We start from the raw sequence: 18,505 nt of genomic DNA, 5'->3' as shown, positions 1-18,505 counted from the left end.
GTTTGGCTATAATTAAGTCCAAACAGTTCTCCATTTACCAATTAAAAACTCATTCTTACAGCCCCAGATTTGCATCTCCCCTGACTCCATCCCTGCACAAACCTGCTGAGCAGCTGCATTTGCAGCTTATTTAAGAGAGCATCCTCAAAACCAAGAGGGTGCCGACCAGCCAATGTCTCCTGCAGAACCTTCAGTGGGTCAGCAATCCCATCCTATTGCATTGCATGCAGCTCACTTCTCACATCCTCACCTGTGCCAACACCTGCCCTAACAGGGCCTACCCAGAGCCACTATAGAAGGCTTGTGCATTGTTGGCTAACTGCCCTGCACTTGGTTACACTGGGGAATTTTGCAGCATTTCTGTTCCAGGAGGCACGAATTAGACAAAATCCAGCCTGAAAGACGCCTGTGAGTGCTGCTGGAGAACACAGCTCACGCACGCTGTGGCTTAGTTAACTCACCTCTCAGGCTTGATGCCCAGTCTCTCTCCCCTGTCCATGTTCAGAGTGCCTGCCCCTTGCCCATAGCCGTAACCTTTTGGGCCGTATTTCTTTCCATAGCAAGATTTGCAGTAAACTTCAGCATCGTGAATCGCGACAGTCGTGCTGTCCAAATTCTTGCGGCAGACCACTGGAGGAAAAAAAGTTAAACGCCATTGAGCGCCCACTTCCAGCAGCACATGCAGTAAGCCTGAAGTCAAGCAAGAAACGTTGACAGGGGTTTCCTCGTGCAGAATGTTTTGATTAGGCTGTGAGACCACTGGAGATTAGACGTGGGTTGTCTTTTGAACTGGTGAATTATGCGTAGCCTTATAAAGAGCTCTGTGCCCTCCTACCTTTCCATGGCCGTGCTCAGAAACAAGCAGAGCGGTCAGCAGTTTCCCTGGACAGATGCCATATAATATAGAGCAAATCCGTGCAGGAGAGTCCCCAGCCCACCCTCCTGCCCAGTGCTGGGTTGGGGCACAGTTGGTACTGTTTCACAGCTGTCACTAGAGGGGCCTGTCTTCTCTTGCAGTCGTACTTCAGCACAGCGTAAGCACCCTGCTCAAGGTTACAGTTGAACGCTGAACTATTTCCTGCTCTTCTTAAGCCGTCTTTTGTAACCCAACTGATGTGCTCTCAGTCTGCAACAACAGTTTGCTGCAATGAAGAATGTGGATTTGGGAAGAGTAAAATAAAGAAAACCTTACGAGTTTTGTCTTCAAAAAGAATTTAAGATCTTCAAAATACATGGCGGCCTTTGTTTACGGTGTTCATTAGCTCCAAGGCTCTTTTTATAAGACACAAATATCCAATAAGTAAATCAACTCATGCACATTTGTTAGAGCATGCAGACTTTAACCCCAGCAGAATTATCCACTAGGCAAAAGCAAACACAGAGGCAGACACACTAGAGCCATTGTCTGAATGTAAGTTCCAGGTTTCTTTTAATAGAAATTCCCATAAAAGGCTGAAAATGAGGCAGTTGAGACATCTGATTTTTTTTTTTTGTGGCTGCTGTAGAGCAAAGGAAAAGGAGTGTAGGTGTGCCCAGGCTCCCATGCCAGCCCACTATGCTGACCTTATGCAGATTAATGGCAAACCAGACCCAGAGGCCCAGCTGCAGCAGCAGCTCATAGAGAAGGCTAAACCCAACTTCTGTCTGCAGGCACTGAGCACCAGCAAACAAGACAAAACAATACTTCGTGTTTGTAATAAGGTAAAGTTCTCTGACTCGGTCAGACAGGCTGCTGGTTTGCAAAGCGTTCAAAACCATAAAGCGACCCTTTGTTTCTTTCATCTAATCAGAAGTCTTTTCAGCAGAGAAAGCTGTTTTCAATGCCTCAGTGGACTCGTTGGCTGGACTGGAGAACAGTGCTTTGGACTCCTTTCATCTGAAATAAGCCACAGGCCTCTGTGCCAAGAGAGCCTCGGCTTTCGGCCATGCCAAAGCTTTGACAGCACAGCAATGCCCTGGGCACATCTTACCCACGCTGTGCTGAGCAGGTAGGACAGCACTTCTGCAGGCACACGGCACAGGCTCCCCTTGGGCACTGTGCACCTGCAAGTGTCCAGCCCAGCATGAGATGGCCACCACCTCACTGCTGCAGGCCTGAGCTCTGCTGGGGTGATTCTGGTGGGCCAGGAGGGCAGTACTTACTGCAGAGGAAGCAGCAGCGGTGGAAGCTCCGTCCATCACACTGCACCTCCTCAGCATGGTAGACCGTCCGGCCACAGGCACCACATTTGTTGCCACCTCCCCAGTTCGGCATGGCGGCACTGTGGGGAGGAGAGATTCATTAGTTGCACTGACACAGTGCCCTTCTTGGCCCTGCCTCCACGCTGGGATTTGGTGCTCCCTCAAACACAACCTGCTGCATCCAGCTGTCAGACACGAGCTTGGGATCTCACCAAGTGTTTAAAAACCTGTGCTTCCTCAGAGCAGCTTCTCAGCCGGAGCCGAAGGACCTGACAGGCTGGAGGGAACAGCGGCTGCTGCTGCCCAGCAGCGAGGAAAGCAGACACCGAGCCCATGAGATGATTCCCAGTCCATACTCAAGGCTTTCAAAGCTACGTAAACTGCATGTGCACAAATTACGCTTTCACGCACAAGGGTTTCACCGTACTTTGAGCTAACATCCCCCCAGATGGATGTAATTTCAGTTTCTATGCTTCATTAGCTCCAGGCTCCTCACTGGTGGAAGCAAACCAATTGTGCCAACAACAGCATTTTGTTTTACTGTGGGGCCCATCACTTGGGACGGAGCACAAGCCAAAGCTCAGCCCACTGGAGAACCACTTGCTGGGGCTGCAGGGGCATTCTGAACTCCTCTAAGACCATGCCTGGGCTTCAAAGGGGCTGAAGGGGGACTGATTCCCACAGACCCATCACTGTTACATGAACTGGCTTTAACGAACAGGTACAGGAGCCAAAAGCAAGTGTCTGAGGGCCTGCAGCTGCTGTAAGCAGCAGCAAAGCTCTCTCTCTCTCCCACATGATCTGCAGCAGGCCCAGGAGGCTGGTGAAGAGGGACAGATACCCTGACACGTCCAGCTGCAGCCCTAGCAGCAGTCTCCTACACAAAGACAGAAGCAACAGCATCCCATCCTAACTTGCCCCACTCCCCTCCTCATGCTTTCCCTCCACGTAGCTTGACTGGGATCTCCCTCTCCTTCTCAGCAAGTCTCATGAGCTGCCCTGGGCTGAAGCACCAACACAGAGCACCCTTAGCTTTTATGGGGCTTCCTCCCCCTGCCACCACCAAAGCTACGAGCTATTTGCCACACACCCCCCTGGTGGCACTGCTCCCTCCTGGTGCACAGCCTGGTTCTCGTGGGCACCCAACTCCTTAGGATTCATAAATCCCAACACAAACTCTGCTAAGCCACAACAAAGGGACCCACCTCATCCATGCTCCAGCCAAGCACCCTGACCGGGTCAGCAGTTTTGGGTATGAGTGAGAGCTGCACGGTTCCCAAGCACGACCCAGTGCCAAGTGTCTGATAAAAGAGCTTTGTCCCAGATATGCAAGCAGCCATTTACGGCATGTGGGAAAATAAGATTAGTTTATTAATGTGAATTGGGGCATCTCTGGTACATTCCTAACCAGAGGCTTAGGAAACTTCATCAATGGCTGAGCAGTGCCTTTTACAGCACTGACACTAATTACTGAGATATTCCTTTGTTCAATGCTTTCACAGGATTAACACCATTACCACTTGTGGTTTAGCACTAATACTCTGACCGAGCTCATAAAATTAGTTTTATGACGTTTACCACTTTGCCTCAGTCATTCTTGGCACAATCGTACAGTCTAAAAATTAAGATTCCATTTCTTTTATTCAAGTGTTTGGCCGTGCTACCGCACAGCAGCTGACATCAATCATGGCAGACGGCGTCCTCAGTCAGAGGGAATATGGGCTGTGCAAAGCTTTGCAAAAGGAGACCATTAACTGGAAAAAGCAGAGAGGAGACTCCTTTCCACTCTGTACACTCTCAAAGTAGAAGTGGTAGGAATTTGGCTCAAGAACTACTTCTGCCTTTTCCTCTCACCATCCCCACTCTCGTGTCCCTTTCTGCATTTACTTCAGCTTAAACTATTTTAATCGCTCCGCTAACAAACCATTATCTGGTTTCCACACACACCAGACCTGAAGACCTGGCTCGGGTTTCCAGCTTCATCCCACATTTCCCGTGCAATACTCGGCAACATGGGGTGCAGCCCCTCTACCCCTCCCCAGGAGGACGGAGTATTGAAGGATCCCGCACCCAGAAGCTGGCTCCAATACCCTGATAGGGATGCTGGGAATTCGTTAGACAAACAACAAAAGGAAACTGAAGTCAGTACTTCATGCTAACCTTGCGCTCTCCCACAGAATAGACTTCCACTCATCCTCCCCATGCTGTTCCCATGCCAGCTCACAGCAGCACCTTTTCAGTTAGCCAGCAGCAAAGGCTGCCCCGCGGCAGCGATGTCTGGGAAGTGTGGGCATAGGACAGCACACACGCACGCGTGGCTGCCCAACAGCTGCCGGTGATGGGGCACAGCGGGCTCCACAAGGAGCAGGTCCCAGCCCCACGCCCTGCCCAAGGGCAGCTCTGCTCGCCAAAGGCTTCTTGGCTAGTCCAGGCAGGCCTCCAGGGAGCTCAGCAGCTGTAATTAAGCAGCCAGGTGATCTCATTGCCAGCACAAGCAGCTCTGACTTAAGAGTGCAGGCGTGTTGGCAGCCACTTTCCTGAGATAAGAACCCCTTGGCTTCTGCGGTGCTCGTGCCCAGCCAAGAGGAGGCCGCAGTACCCAGCCGGTGCTCTGCACGCAGCCAGTTCCTTCATCTGCCCCGTCCTTTCCAGCGCGTCTGTTAGCAGAGAGCTTATATACAAGAACAGCCACAAGACAAACACTAAAGAATCGAGGTTATCTTTAAAGCACACAAAATTGCATTTCCAGCCACCCGTCCCGGAGCCGAACAGCCCAAAGCTGCGTTCGTTCAGCAGGACATACCAAGCGCTGCCCGGCAGAGCACGGTGCCCCCGGCTTGGCCCCGCTAGCTCCCCACGCACCCGGGTCAGCCTCACCCTCTGCAACAAGCATCAGAACTGAGGCTAGAAAGCCGGACTGCGTGCCGCCGGAGGCCGTCAGCGGCAGGAGGGGGCGAAAAAGAGATGAGGGCTCCCTCCCCCACCTCCCTCATATGCACGAGCACCCGGAGCCGGGGCGGGCGGCGGACAGGACCCGACCCGCACGCCTACTTACCACGGGCTGCACTCCGCACCTCTCGGCGCGCCGCGGTCCCGCAGCCGCTTAAAGCACCGGGGCGGAGCCTCCGCGGGCCTGGCCCCCGCCCCAGCCCCCGCCCCAGCCCTCTCCTTCCCATTTATTATTATGTATTTTTTTTCCCCATTTGCAGTGGATTGTGAATGACGGACTTGTGCCCAGCTTGCGCTCAGCGCGGGTTCCCGTGGGGTGGGATGGTGCTGGCTGTGAGCGAGGCCGAGAGGGTGACCGACTTCAGCCAATGTTCTGCTGCAGGTTCTGAGGGCGCACGGAGAGCAGCGGGAGCGATACTGACTGCTGTGTCGTGGGCTGGAGATAGCGCTAAGGGAGAGGATCTCTCCAGTTCAGGAAAACAGGGGGTGTATGAGAAGGAAATTCTCCCTGTGACTGAAGGACAGTGCTGCTACATCATGAAACTCTCTTTGGCACTCCACATCCAACGATTACTTTTCTTGTGTCCAGTAGTCAGCCTGTCAGAGCAGCTTGGAGGGACGCACAGACGTTGGTATGCCCACAGCTGTGGGAGCAGTGTTAAGGAATCCATTGCTGCAGAGCTCAAGGGTCCCACCTTGGAATGGAGGAAACCAAAAACGAGAGAGGAAACTTCCACCACATGTTTCATTTCTATTGAAAATGACTGTTTCTATCGATGCACTTTATAAATATATATGAATATGCATAAATATTATGTCTGAATGCATGCTTATTTATATGTCTATATTCTCCAAATATGCCTAGATCTATCTATGTATACACACATACTTTATCTCCTCGGCAGATCTCTTTTTGCTCTCTGTTCTTCCCGAGGCCGTTGTTCAGAACCACTTAAAGATAACACATACATCCAACCCTTCCACATTCCTCCCCTTGGCCCTGTTACCCCAAGCTTCCTCCTGCTCCCTGGCCAGCCCCACTGCCCCCTAGCCCTCCTCTACGCCCAGCTGGTGCCCACACACAGCTGGGCTCCTGGTGCCTGCCAGCTTCTTCCTGATTTGTGCTGTTTTGAGCAGGGCAGTCTGTAATCAGGTCAGATTGTTCTGAGAAGCAGCACTGAGGTTTATCAACAACTCCCGCTTGCTTCTCCTATCGGTCATTCAGCTCTGGCACGTGGGGCCTGTGAGCAGGGAGCCGTGCTTCTGCTTGCTTCTGCTTGGTGGCCACGTGCGAGCCTGCCGCTGTATGATAACCTGTCCTCCCCTCCTTCGTGCAAATGACCCAAAGCGTGTTTACCCACTGCTATCACCTCAAAACAAAGCCCACTGTTTTAGTCCTCTGTACTGTAATCTTATGTGAAAGTTGTTCTCCATGTTTTGGGCACTGAGGGGATGAGCAGACTGTCTGACCTCTGTACTGCACTGTCACACATCACTGGCCCCGGGCCTTTGCATCCACTCAATACTTTCCACTCACCTGGGATTATCTTATCCCTGTTTGATCTTGTTGGTGTGGTCCCGCAAGTCTGTTTACATCTCAGGTGATCTGCTTGCTCCCCTGGTGCTCCTTTGCTAACCCTTGCTGTTATGTTACATGCATTTCTTTGAGATGGTTCTCATTTTACTTTGCAGGGGGGCTTAGTCAAATTCTGTTACATTTTTTTCCAGACATCATTTTAGCAAAATGTTCATACTACAGACAGAGCTTTACCTTGGTTAATTTCTCATCCACATGCACCCTTAGTTAAAAGGGATTTTGAAATGAGCTCTGTGCAACATCAGCTAGTGAAAAGCAAATTCCTGTTCAGTTCCCATACCCCTGTTCTAAGAGGACATACCTATGTAATTAATTTCTGTGTTTAAATATTCATGTATCTCAGTAGTACTACAGTATTTTTTTCTGTTGTAAGTTCAACAATGATAACTTGATGAAGTTTGCACAAAGTAATGAAAATGCAGCAGACAATTCTAGAGTTTGCCGCAGCCGAGACTTTTTAAACCAGCTGCTTAAATCCCAAGTAGAGACCTCAGAGACGTTCAGAATGAGAAGGCTGTGCCGTCAAAACTCATTGCTTTCCTTATCATTAGCCTTGTTTGCCTAGCAGTTTTAAGAAACAGCAGTTTGGTCATGCAATAAACAACACGATCCAACCTAGCGTTGTTTCATGAACCACAGCTACCAAGTCTGAGTGCTGAGGTATTGCATGGCGACTCCTGAGAAGCCTAGCAAAGCACAGGCTCCATTCCAGTTGCAGCTCAGCAGAACGCTAATACCTGCACCAGTAATGATGTCACCTTCCTGGCAGAAGGCATAATCTAGGTTGAAAGTATCGATTTCTTTAATAAAGCTTGATTTATTCACAGTATGCTCATGCAGCTGGATTATCCCTCACATCTTGCCAGGGGAAAACCTGCAGATGAGGGCTTTGGTAATCCCCGAGATGTACAAGCTCTGCTGCTGACTGACAGTTTCATTAGTGCAGGACAGAACATGAGGACCCATGTGACTCGTTCCAATAATGCCACAAGAGCAAGGAAATGTGGTCAGTGTTAGACAGCAGACGCAGAGGGGATAACAAGGTGAGACAGTCTAGTTTGCTGCTGTTGCAAAGCTCTTCAGCCCCATTGGGCTGCTGAGGGATTTGCTGGTTGATGTTACCCAGATAGCGGATGGCAGACACACAGTCCATAACAAAAACAGGCAGTGGTTGGGCTGGGACAAGAACCCAGGAAATATTCCCCATCATCCTGTTCCTGTGGGCAGGTTGAGGCCCAGCACCCTTCTACAGCTGCCCAGCGCTGCTGCGTGTTGTGTCGTGTCCTAACATGGGGAGCTGCAAAGGCAAGTCTGCAGGTGGGACGGCTCTGCCTGCCAGAGCACTGGGGGCAGCTGTGCCATGCCCAACCCCAGCCCTGCCGGCTGCCACAAAGAGGAAGGGGGTGGGCAGGCGCTTCTCCAAGCATCCCACTCTCACTGTGGAGATTCCTGTATCCTCAAAAGGTAAGCACTTCGGACTCCCCAGAAGCAGCCAGAGGTTGGTCAGTGCACAGATTGAACGGTATGCTGGTGCCTGCTGGAAAGCAGGATGATCCCATTGGTGCTACAAAATAGATCATTAGTGTTTCTCCCCTGAGCACGACCTGGAAGATGCCTCATGTTTTCTAGGCTGGGGATGTTGGGTCTGAGGGGAGGGAGGGAAAGAAATGTTGGCAGGAAACCTGCCCAGCCTCGAGGGGAATGAGCTATTATGTGTAGTTGGTGTGCAGCTTCTAGCAGGTCTCTTCACATTACTGAGAGGTTTAATGGCACCGCCTGCCTCTGGAGGGGCTCCATGTGATTGTGTATTTTTCCACTTCTCATTTAAACAGAGATCGGCACCAGACTCCTGCTTTGTGGCTGACTGTGATGTCTGAATGACAAACAGATGTCACCATAGGGTGGATGAGTGTGATGCAAGGTGTCCTTTTTCCAGTGGTAGGACAGCAGAGGACAAGTATCCCACACCCAGCATCTGCCCCAGCCTTGCCTCCAGCTGGTGCCTTTCCATGCACAGGAGCTCCAGCAGGATGCCAAGAGCAAATACTTGGAGATGCAGTGTGGTTGTACTGACACTGGAGTGCTGCTGGGCCCTTGGTCCTGCTGCTGCTCCCTGTGCCCATCCCTGGCCATGCCCTGTCCCTCTCACTGGCTGGAGCACTGATCGGGATGTCCGATGGATCCCAGCTCTTGCAGACTGTGCAGAAATCATATATAATGGCAGGGCTGGCTCCGGCCGGTCGTACAGCTACATCCTCAGCAACAAATCATTGCAAGGCACTCTGCTCTTCTGTGGTTTCTCTGGATAACAATTTATGACCTCCTTCCACAAAGAGTGAGTGAAAACAAGCTGTGCTTAAAGAGATCACGTTGGCTAGCTCTTGCACATCACGCAGTCTTGGCAACCGTCCATTTTTCTTGGCACAAACACAAGCACTAGGAAGCTACAGGGTGTCAGAGCCTCTTCTGCATGGTGCTGATGGTCAACTTTCAACACTTGGCTTATTAATTATCTTTAACACAGCATTCACTTTATAAAGGCTGTGGTCACATAATGCTCATCCTGTAACAGTGCACACGTAGCAGGGGCACCATGAAAATACAGATCACATCGCTGTTGTAAAAAGGTAATGAAAAAGCCTAGCAGATTTCTACAGATCTTTTATCATTTGGGAAAGAAGAGCAGCTTTAACAAAAGGGAAATTCTGAGATCAGGTCAAAGCCCAAATAAGTTACAATATTTTCCTTAAGTGGATTACAAATGTCACTTTTGGAGCACACTTAAAAATCAATTATTCTATTCTCCTTGTGCTCAGTTTGTTTTTCAGTGTCAGTTTGTTTTTCACCCTTCACTGAGCAACACAACAAAACAAGGCTGTTGCGTTGCTTATTGATTCCACTTTGTGTTCAAAGCCAGTTTATCTTTCCAGATTCTGGTCAACAATTAACTCTTGTTGCGGTTGTTGTTTTCTTTCTAGCCCACATGAGACGGTTATCAGCACTAACTTCAAAGCTGCAAACTGTCATTGTGTATCACAAGGTTATTTCCAGCCTTCTTGGAATGTAGATTCTTCCATTAATTAAAAGATGCATTGCACCCAACAAGAGATAGCACACATGTATGCATATCAGAAAGAGAACTTCCTGAACATAAAAGTCAAAGTGGGAGAAGACATACAAACAGAAGCTGAAGAGGGTTATTGCCTGAAAGTTAGGAAGCAAGGAGGAATCTTGAAGAAAGGTTTCTGGAGATTGCTCATAGGCACAGCTGGGGAAAGCAGGACGAGCAGCACAGGAAGCGCCAAGCGTGGGGTGAAAAAGAGAGCAAAGAAGGGAAATGTGCAAATGGGGAAGAAAGATGAGTAGGAAAAAGAGAAACTGGAGCAGGGGTAACAGGGTAGATAACATGCAGCGTCCCCAGTGGATAAGGTGTTCTGGATGAGGACAAAGAGCCAACATCTAGTGTTGTTTGAGACGTGAACGCTGAACAAGGTTTGTGGGCAGAGGTTATGCTCCTATCCCTCAGTTCAGAAGTGTGTTAACTCTGGCCTGGCTTCTAGAAGTAGAAATATGTTTATTTTCTGTATTTCTTGCAAATCATGGCGCTTGTGCTATCTGTCCAAAGACTTTCTTCACAGTAGAAGACCACAAGTGCTCCTTTTCCGATGTTTGAAGGCTTTAATAAACAATTAACTGACATTTTATGAGCTAACGGTGTTTTTTTTTTTCCTTACCACCAAAAAGCTTATTCTCAAAACTCAAAATAATTTGTGCTTTTTTTTTTTTAAAGGTAACAGGTTTCAAGTTTGAAATGTATATAGTCACATATATGTAGGAATACATAAATATCTGCAGGGGAGCAACCTCTTTAGCAGGGTTTGTGCTGACAGGATGAGGGGAAATTGTTTCAAACTAAAAGGCAGGAGATTTAGGTTGGATATAAGGAAAAAGTCTTTTATCATAAGGGTAGTGAGGCACTGGAGCAGGCTGCCCAGAGACCTGGGCTAACAGTGGGAGGCAGAGCCCCTCCCAGAAGGGTCTTGTGGCTGCTGTACGGCTCACGGAACCCTGGGACAGCCGTGGCTGAGGTGTGGGTCTGGTGGGTCTCCAGTGGTGCTGCTGAGCTGCCCTCATCCAGCCAGGGCTGAGTCAATAACCTGCTAATAATGTCTAAAAGAGGCTTGTGGAGTTCAGTGAGGCTTGAGCAGGCTTTCAGCCCTTTGTTTTTTTATAAAGTAGCACCCTGTCCGGCTCTGGCAGCGGCCATGTAGCCAGCAGCCTTCTGCTGCACCGTGTGGGCTTCCAGCCTGGTGCCTGCAGCTGCTGCAGCACCTGTGTCTCACAGATAATGCTCAGCTCCCCACAGGAACAACAGCAGGACAAAGGAGCAACAAGCACCGCGTGCTTCCAACATGTGAGATGCTGCAGTATTAAAGAGCCTTCATATTAATTTTGCATTCCAAAATCTAACCTTTCTGTTTGCTTCCTTGAAAGAGCTTTGTTTGCAGCGTGTGGTTGTTTGGTGGGAATCAGACCTCAAGAATGTTTCTTGGCACTGCTCATGTTTTTCCGAAACCAGCTTGTAATGTCCCACGGATAATTACACGGGGCTGAAATTCACAACTACAACTTTTATTTCCGTGTAATCGTTTTCATGCGAGCAGATCCTGTTTTCAGTGCAGCATTGTGTTCCTAGCAGAAAGGTTAATAGAAACCAATGGCAATCAGGTCTTCCAAAATGTAGTCATCTTATGCAAAACACAAGAGGAATTTTTTTTTTTTAATTGTAAAGGGAACAAGGCAAATTAAGATTATTTTTCAGGTTTGTGCAATTTTTGATGATTGATGGTCCATTCTGTGGTCTAAAATGAAGAGGAGATGGAACAACTCCACTTTCTGCTGCACATTTGGACTGTGGTACCAAAACCAACAGGGAGATCAGCAGAGAGACAATGGTTTAACCAGTGGTGACACAGCTGCTGGTAATTACACATTCATGGTAACAAATGCTGGTGGTTTCCATCAGTCTGTGCTGCTTTAGTGTTCACAGGGAGCTTGACAAATTCGGGGCATGCACCAGGAGACCTCACACACACATCAGCTCTCTCTGTGCTCAGGCTGCTCTCACCCACTTCAGATTTCAGGAAGAGGTTTTCCAGTGTTGCTGTGATTCAGGAGCGCAGCTCTCATTCCAAGAGGTGGCAGGCAGACCAACTAGGTGTGAAATCAGATGCAACACTGCATCCAATTAGCTGCAAGCACCTGGGCATGGAGGTTTCAGGGCTCTCCACCAGCCTGGCAATGGGACTGCTCGTGGTCAGTGACACCATGCACTGCTCTTGCCGCTGCAGCCTGCACTGCCAAGCAGAATCCTTCCCCAATGAGGAAAGTCAGTGCTCCTGGGAAGTATTTATTTTAGCTACCATGACTTCATGTAATGTTCAGACCTGTATAAACATAATCCTTTCCTGATGTTTTCTAAGCTAATTGCCTCCATAATCCATATGGAGGTAGTTTCTAGGGGTTACCCGTTTGCTTATGCAAACACTTCCTGCTACTCATTCTGTTGTCATTGCCTCACCTGCTCTTGCTCTTTCTGCATGGAAAATGCAAGGCGCATCATGTTGCTCCATCCTTCATTCTCCTCTTTGCCTGGCAGTCTTTTTGCTGCCTCCACCCCAAAGCCTACATGCCCATCTGCATTTTCTAAACCATGCTTGTTAACACTGCTGGCACACCAAATCATGGAATGGCAGAATCATTAAGGCTGGAAAAGACTTCTAAAATCACCTAGCCCAACCAGCAACTGCCTTGCCCACTAACCATGTCCCACAGTGCCACGTTTCCACATTTCTTGAACACCTCCAAGGATGATGACTCCACCTTCCCATTCTTTCAGTAGAGTGTCAATATATTCTGCACATAAGAAATTTATTCTCATGCTGGAGTTGCTCTCTGCTTTACCTCATGCCCTTGCAGTAGGTGCACACTCCATTCCACTGGCAGCACTTTCCATCTTTACATCATTTCCACAGCTTCTTTTTTACTATAGAGCACACATCTATTGTCTTGGCCCTTGCAGATAACTCCTATCAAATTATGTTAGTTTGTCTAAGCAGTGTGTTTACCATTGAATTTATGAGGTATTTTATAGTTTGGTTCTTTTTCCTTGCTCAACTATACTTAAGGGAAGAAGTTTTGGAATATAAATACAAAATGAAACTGTTAGGCGATGTATTAATGTTAGAATTTCATTGTGCTATAAATTATTCAATATATAAATAAGGAACAGACATTTAATGTACTACAGTCTGTCAGAACTAGTCATATATGGTAAATCTCTGTAAAGGGGTCGATTTCGACTGAAGGTGTCTATTATTGTTGGCACATGCTTTCCAGAGCTGCTAGATTCCTCGTGGCACTGAACCAATTTGTTATTTTGGAAGTAGATAAAGTCTTCTTTAGCCTTCTGGCACTTGGTGTAGCTCTTAAAAATGGGTTTCTTTGTTTTGCTTTAGGTTTTCGTTGCTCTCAATTCTGCTCCATTCTATAGAGTTTTGTCACGGGGGACCTGGGCCTGAGTATTAGGTGTACTCTTTCTTGGATGTCTTCCCAGAAGGTTTAATTTGGGGTGAGCAGGAGGGGGACTCTTGCAGATAATGTACAACACTGTACTTGTGCATTGTGGTGTCAGCATTCATTGCTTTGTTTAAGACCAGCAGCTCTCACTGCTGCTGTTATTCACTAGATGCCAGATAAGATATTTATATAACACCATAGCACCTGGAGTGCTTAGTGTTTTGTTTTGTTTTGTTTTGTTTTTTCTCAGTGTATTAGCACGTTGTGTACAGTCTATGGATAAAAAAAATAAAATAAAATTGCAGTTAAATCCAAAAGAGGACTTGGACAGTTAGAGAAGAGTGTTTGTACCTGGCTGCAAAGCTCCTCAAGTTCCTGGTTTTAAGGCTGCCCCTTGCTGCAGCAATAGGGGGCCCAGAGCTGCCCTGTTCTTGGCATAGATGCCACCTTGGGGTGTAGAGGATGCCCAAGGCCAGCTGGGATCCTGTGCAAAATGTTCCTGCCCCACCTCCATTGCTGGGCTTTGTACACAGGCAGGATTGTTCTCACAGAAATGCTATTGCCAGCTGCCCTGGAGGCAGCTCTGTGCAGGATAACCTTGCAATTAGGGCAGCGGACAAGAGTCTGGGAAACCCAGAATTCATTCTCTTCCCAGGAGGATAGGATGAGCCTGCCGTGCTGTCCTCGCCAGGCTGCCAGCCTGGGACTGTGAAGGCAGCAGGTAGGGAGAGCCACCTGTCCTGCAAAAGGTGCTGCCTGCCCTGCTTTTCCTCATGCCTGGGCTGTTGTAGCTCTTTATACAGTGGGTATTTTTCAGCCAGTCAAGCCTGAAGTAAGATCCCTGGCAAAACACACTTGTTAGGATGTACCTCAAGTCCCTTCATCCAGGGGTTCCCTACGGAAGTGGTCATGGCACTGAGCTGGATGATGTTCTAAGACTTACGGTCTGATTCTTCAGTAGTCCTGTGTGGAACCAGAAGTTGGATCTGTATGGGTCTCTCTGTTTGGGATATTCGATGATTCTATGATTCTGTGATTCTGAATGAAGCTTGAGTCGGTCACTGAGTATCTCTCAGTTGCTTTGCAGCAGCAGGCAGTGGCTGCAGGACCTGGCTTTGCTCTCTGTTCAGGCACAGGAGTCGGTGGGAGGAGGAGGCTGGTGCCACCACAGTGTGGTCAGGCCTTGGAGTTGAACAAGGGGCTTGGGCTTTGGTTCTCCGAGGTGAAAATGATCCCTGGTGTGGATGTATAGCACAGAAACTGCACTGTGCTCCTTGTTGGGGCTTCTGCCCTGCCATGTGTTCCAGGCAGCTCAGCAAGGGTGGCAGAATTGCAGTATTCATGCATTTGAGGCTTACAAAATACTCTGCAGTCCTCACCCTTTGGAACCAAAGCACTTCCATATTTTCTCAAAGTGTGTGTTTTGAACACTGACCAATGAAAATGTCTACAAGAATCCAGTTTCCCAGGAGATGGTTTCTTATTCATCTTGAGTACCACGTTATGCTACAAAAGGCCCAGCTCAGCAAACACAAACGCAGAGATTTACCTTAAGGTCCAGGAGAGCTACACTGTGTACAATCCCTCCTGGATTAATATGTGTTTGAAGAGTCTGAACGCAGACAAGTGATGCTGAAAATCCTGACAACAGCCTGAGCGTGTTTGTTGGGAAGTGTCACCTCAGCAGCACAGGGATGTTCCTCAGCCTGCAGGTGAGCAATCAGCTGGTGTTGCAAAGCTCTGTGCAGCAGGTGCTCTGGTAACAAGTATTTAATTGATTTCTAGAGGGGTGAGACACACGGCTCCAAGTTCCCTGTGAAAGCAACGATGTTTCAGCAAAAGGTAACATCTGGCAGTCTGTTTGGAGTGAGATAGCTAAATATCAGCTTGCAGAGTTGTTTGAGATGTAGAACTGTGCTATGTAGCCCTTATTCAGCTGATACTTGGGGTTTGGGTATCTGGGCCTCCTGACCAGTCAGCTTAATGAGCTGATGCAGGTAGAACTGCAGCACAGCTGCCTACAGGCCTACAGGTGCCTGTTCTCTATAGGAAAGAGCTGCTGGCCCACATCAATCCTTTGGGCGACCTGAGAAAGAGAACACACTCCGCCCTCCTTGTGCATAGCTCCTTGATTCTGAGATCGAGACTTTGGAATTTCTGAGATGTCTTTTGGTTTATTTATAGTTCAGGGAAAGTGGCAACACAAGGAGCGCTGGTACATTCCGCTCAATGTGGGAATAAGAGTGGTCATACAAAGAGCACAGCAGTCAGCTTGTGTGGGTGGGCTGGCAAGCAGCATACCCATGAGGGTCTGAAAAGCACATGTGCACACTATTCCTGGCTACATCTTGAAGTGCTCACTCTATTATTTGCTCAAATAGGCTGTTAACATCAGAGAGGCTCTCTGTATCAAGCGGAGGCATGCTCAGAGTAAGAGCAGCAGCATCAGATGCCTTGTGGTGGAGAAGGGAATACTAGGGTTTTACAAAAGAATATGCTTTAAAAAGCAATCTGAAGGCCAAAGGGATACGAGGGGTGGGCAGGAAGCAGCCCTCTTGCCCTGTAGCTAGAGTGGGTTCTGACACAAGAGCATTGCGGGTACAAAGAGGCTGAAAGACACGGCTGCTTCTTAGTTCAGAGTTTTGGGCAGCTCATTTGTTTGCTTGTTGGCTCCGTGGCTGTACTGGCTCGTTTCCTTGTTCATTGGTGACTCACCAATTTTGTTTAATCCTTTGTCATTTCCAAAGAGACCAATTAAGGCCATTTCCTTCAGCTTCATCATTAGGGACAGATTTCCGTTGTGTGCTCCGGTGACACAAATCTGGTGAAGCCATCCCAGCCTTTGGGGAGACTTCCGAGGAAACTGGAACCTGTGTTCCTCTTGTATCGAGTAGATCTTCACAGACTTCTGCACAAAGATGGCTTTGAGTTTCTGGGAGCAGGGAGCGAGCAGTGTCCCACGTGGGGACATTCAGTAACACATACAACTTGGGTCTTAATTTAAGTTTAACCAAAAGAAAGGTGTCAAAATATTGATCTTTCCAGACTGCGTGCACATGTATGACAGCTGGCTGCAGAAGTGTTACTTCAGTCTGTATCAGGATTGCCGATGCTGATACAAGTTACTAATATAAATATTATTCAAAGGTTCATTTTTCTCCTTTAGTGTGGCTGCAAGTGGTCTGGAATTCTTTACTTTCCTATTTCATCCTGAAACGTTACTTTAAAAATACACATTAAATGCATTGCCTTTATGGCTTTACATACGCATACTTGGTGTGGTCAGTGATGTTTACGGAAGAAAGATAGAACCTGGGTGAAAGTCATGTCAAAGCACAAGTCCACTTCCTTTATGCATTGCAACAGGAAAGCAATGATGCAGGGATGTAGCTACTGTCCTGTAGTACCTGTTGATGGATGCAGTCTCCCGCTGGAAGATTTTCTACCATCTTATTTTTGTGAGGGGATGAAAAGTATTACTTTCTTTTTTTTTTCAGATTGAATGAGAGATATATGAAAAATTTCCTTTTTTGTGTGTGCTGGGTACAAACATTATGTCTCTGGAAACCGTGATCAAAGAGCAGAAATTGTACTTCATCTTTGCTTTGTTTCTTAATGAATTAAAGTAGTTATTTTCTGCTGTCCTGTGCCCAGGAGCAAGTGTACCTTCCCCACACGCTGTGTATGAGCACCCTGTGGTCACCAAAGGCCAGTCCAGCTGTTCCCATCAGATGCAATCACTGGCAGGACTGGGTCTGGAGGAACCAAAGAACCTGTGCTTTCCTTTCCATCCATTAAGCAAGCTTTTGGCTTCAAAAACTTAAATAAGAAGCTCATTTGAAGGTAGATTTCCACGTTGAATAAATTAATGCAAGAAGAAAGGAAAAGTATGCACAACAACAGAGGGGTTTATGGCCCAGAAGAAACGATGAAAGGATATATGGATATTTCTGCCCACTGCAGCATTATGACCCTCATTTATTGGGAGAGGAGAGATAATTACAGCGTGGTTGTGTCACCGCCAAGTTATAATGCGGGTAGGATGGTGTCTTTCAAGGAGGCTATCAGATGGTTCAGTAGCATGGTTAACCAACTGTAGTTTTCTCTGCGTGATGAAACCAAGCCATAATAACTGGCTGGGAATAACGATGCTATATTTTTCCATTAAATAAAGTTTCATTTATGGAACGTTGACTGATTTTTAAAGTAATGTAGACTTTCCTTACTGCTAAAGCCCACATATTTAACACACAGCCAAACTGTTCTCTCTGAAACCACATTATGCGTGTTGTAACAATACTCTCCCACAGATGATGAACACCGAGGACATATTTTTCCATGTGACTCATCCATTCACTTAAAAAATAAATTCCTTTATTAAAAAAATGCAGCCATGTGACAAATTTTGCAGTTCCATGTTCCACTTTTTCATTAGACTATTAAAAATTTATTGCTGTTTCAAATCATTTTCTGATGACTGCATAATTTTTCCTCCTTATTCCCCTCATTTCCTTTCCAAGATAATATCAAGCAGTTTCCACCTTCGCTTTGCTGCGAGCACACTTAAGTAAAATAAATGACCAAGAACTGATCCTGCAGTGAGATGAATGCAAATAGATCTGCATTGCTTCCTTCAATCCAGCAGTCACACATCGACCTGTAAAGCTTCCAGTTGGCATTTCTCTGCTGAGTAAGGCCCCAAAAGAGAAATGCAGTTGTCATTACAATCCCTGACTCTGATCACTGAAAAATACAGACTCCTTGCAATTTTGTATGTTTCCTTTAAAACTAGAAGGTTAAGAGGGAACATGAAAAGCATATGTTGCTGCTGAAAGTCTGGTAGTCTGGGTCGGTATCCATTACCAGATGCTGTTCTGCCACTGATGATACCTCTTTTCATGGGTATTTGCTGTCCATTTAACAGCCCCAGATAAAAGGTAAACAAGATCCCAAGTTCTAGAAGTAATTCATTTGGATAATTGCTCTGTTGTTTTCTTTGTGCAATTTACTTCTATAAATATACACCGGGGGAATCATTTGTCTAGCATACCATGGCACAGTAATTTCCGATATAATTTCATCCAATTGCTGCAGGAACTCATTTGAGCAATTGTTAATTAATCATTAACAATCATTAACTTTGGGTAGCAGTTGATTGCTAATCAAGATTTCCATGCTTCATTTTTAATCTCTGAAGAT

General features: G+C 47.3%; 1 protein-coding gene across 1 annotated transcript in view; it reads right to left on the bottom strand.

Moving 5' to 3' along the window:
* The window catches only part of CSRP2 (cysteine and glycine rich protein 2), a 132,803-nt gene that overhangs the window by 2,840 nt on the left and 111,458 nt on the right, over window positions 1–18,505 (bottom strand). The window contains exons 2-3 of the mRNA XM_052668366.1: window positions 2,143–2,261; window positions 462–630 (exon numbers count right to left, since the gene is read on the bottom strand). Coding sequence (XP_052524326.1) covers window positions 462–630; window positions 2,143–2,254 — 281 coding nt within the window. The 5' untranslated portion in view covers window positions 2,255–2,261. The remainder of the gene's footprint in view (window positions 1–461; window positions 631–2,142; window positions 2,262–18,505) is intronic.

The sequence above is a fragment of the Tympanuchus pallidicinctus genome, unplaced genomic scaffold (genome assembly GCF_026119805.1).
Source record: "Tympanuchus pallidicinctus isolate F22 unplaced genomic scaffold, pur_lepc_1.0 scaffold8, whole genome shotgun sequence".
NCBI lineage: Eukaryota > Metazoa > Chordata > Aves > Galliformes > Phasianidae > Tympanuchus > Tympanuchus pallidicinctus.
The sequence above is the reverse complement of the archived record's forward strand: the minus strand, read 5'-3'. Positions and strand labels throughout refer to the sequence as shown.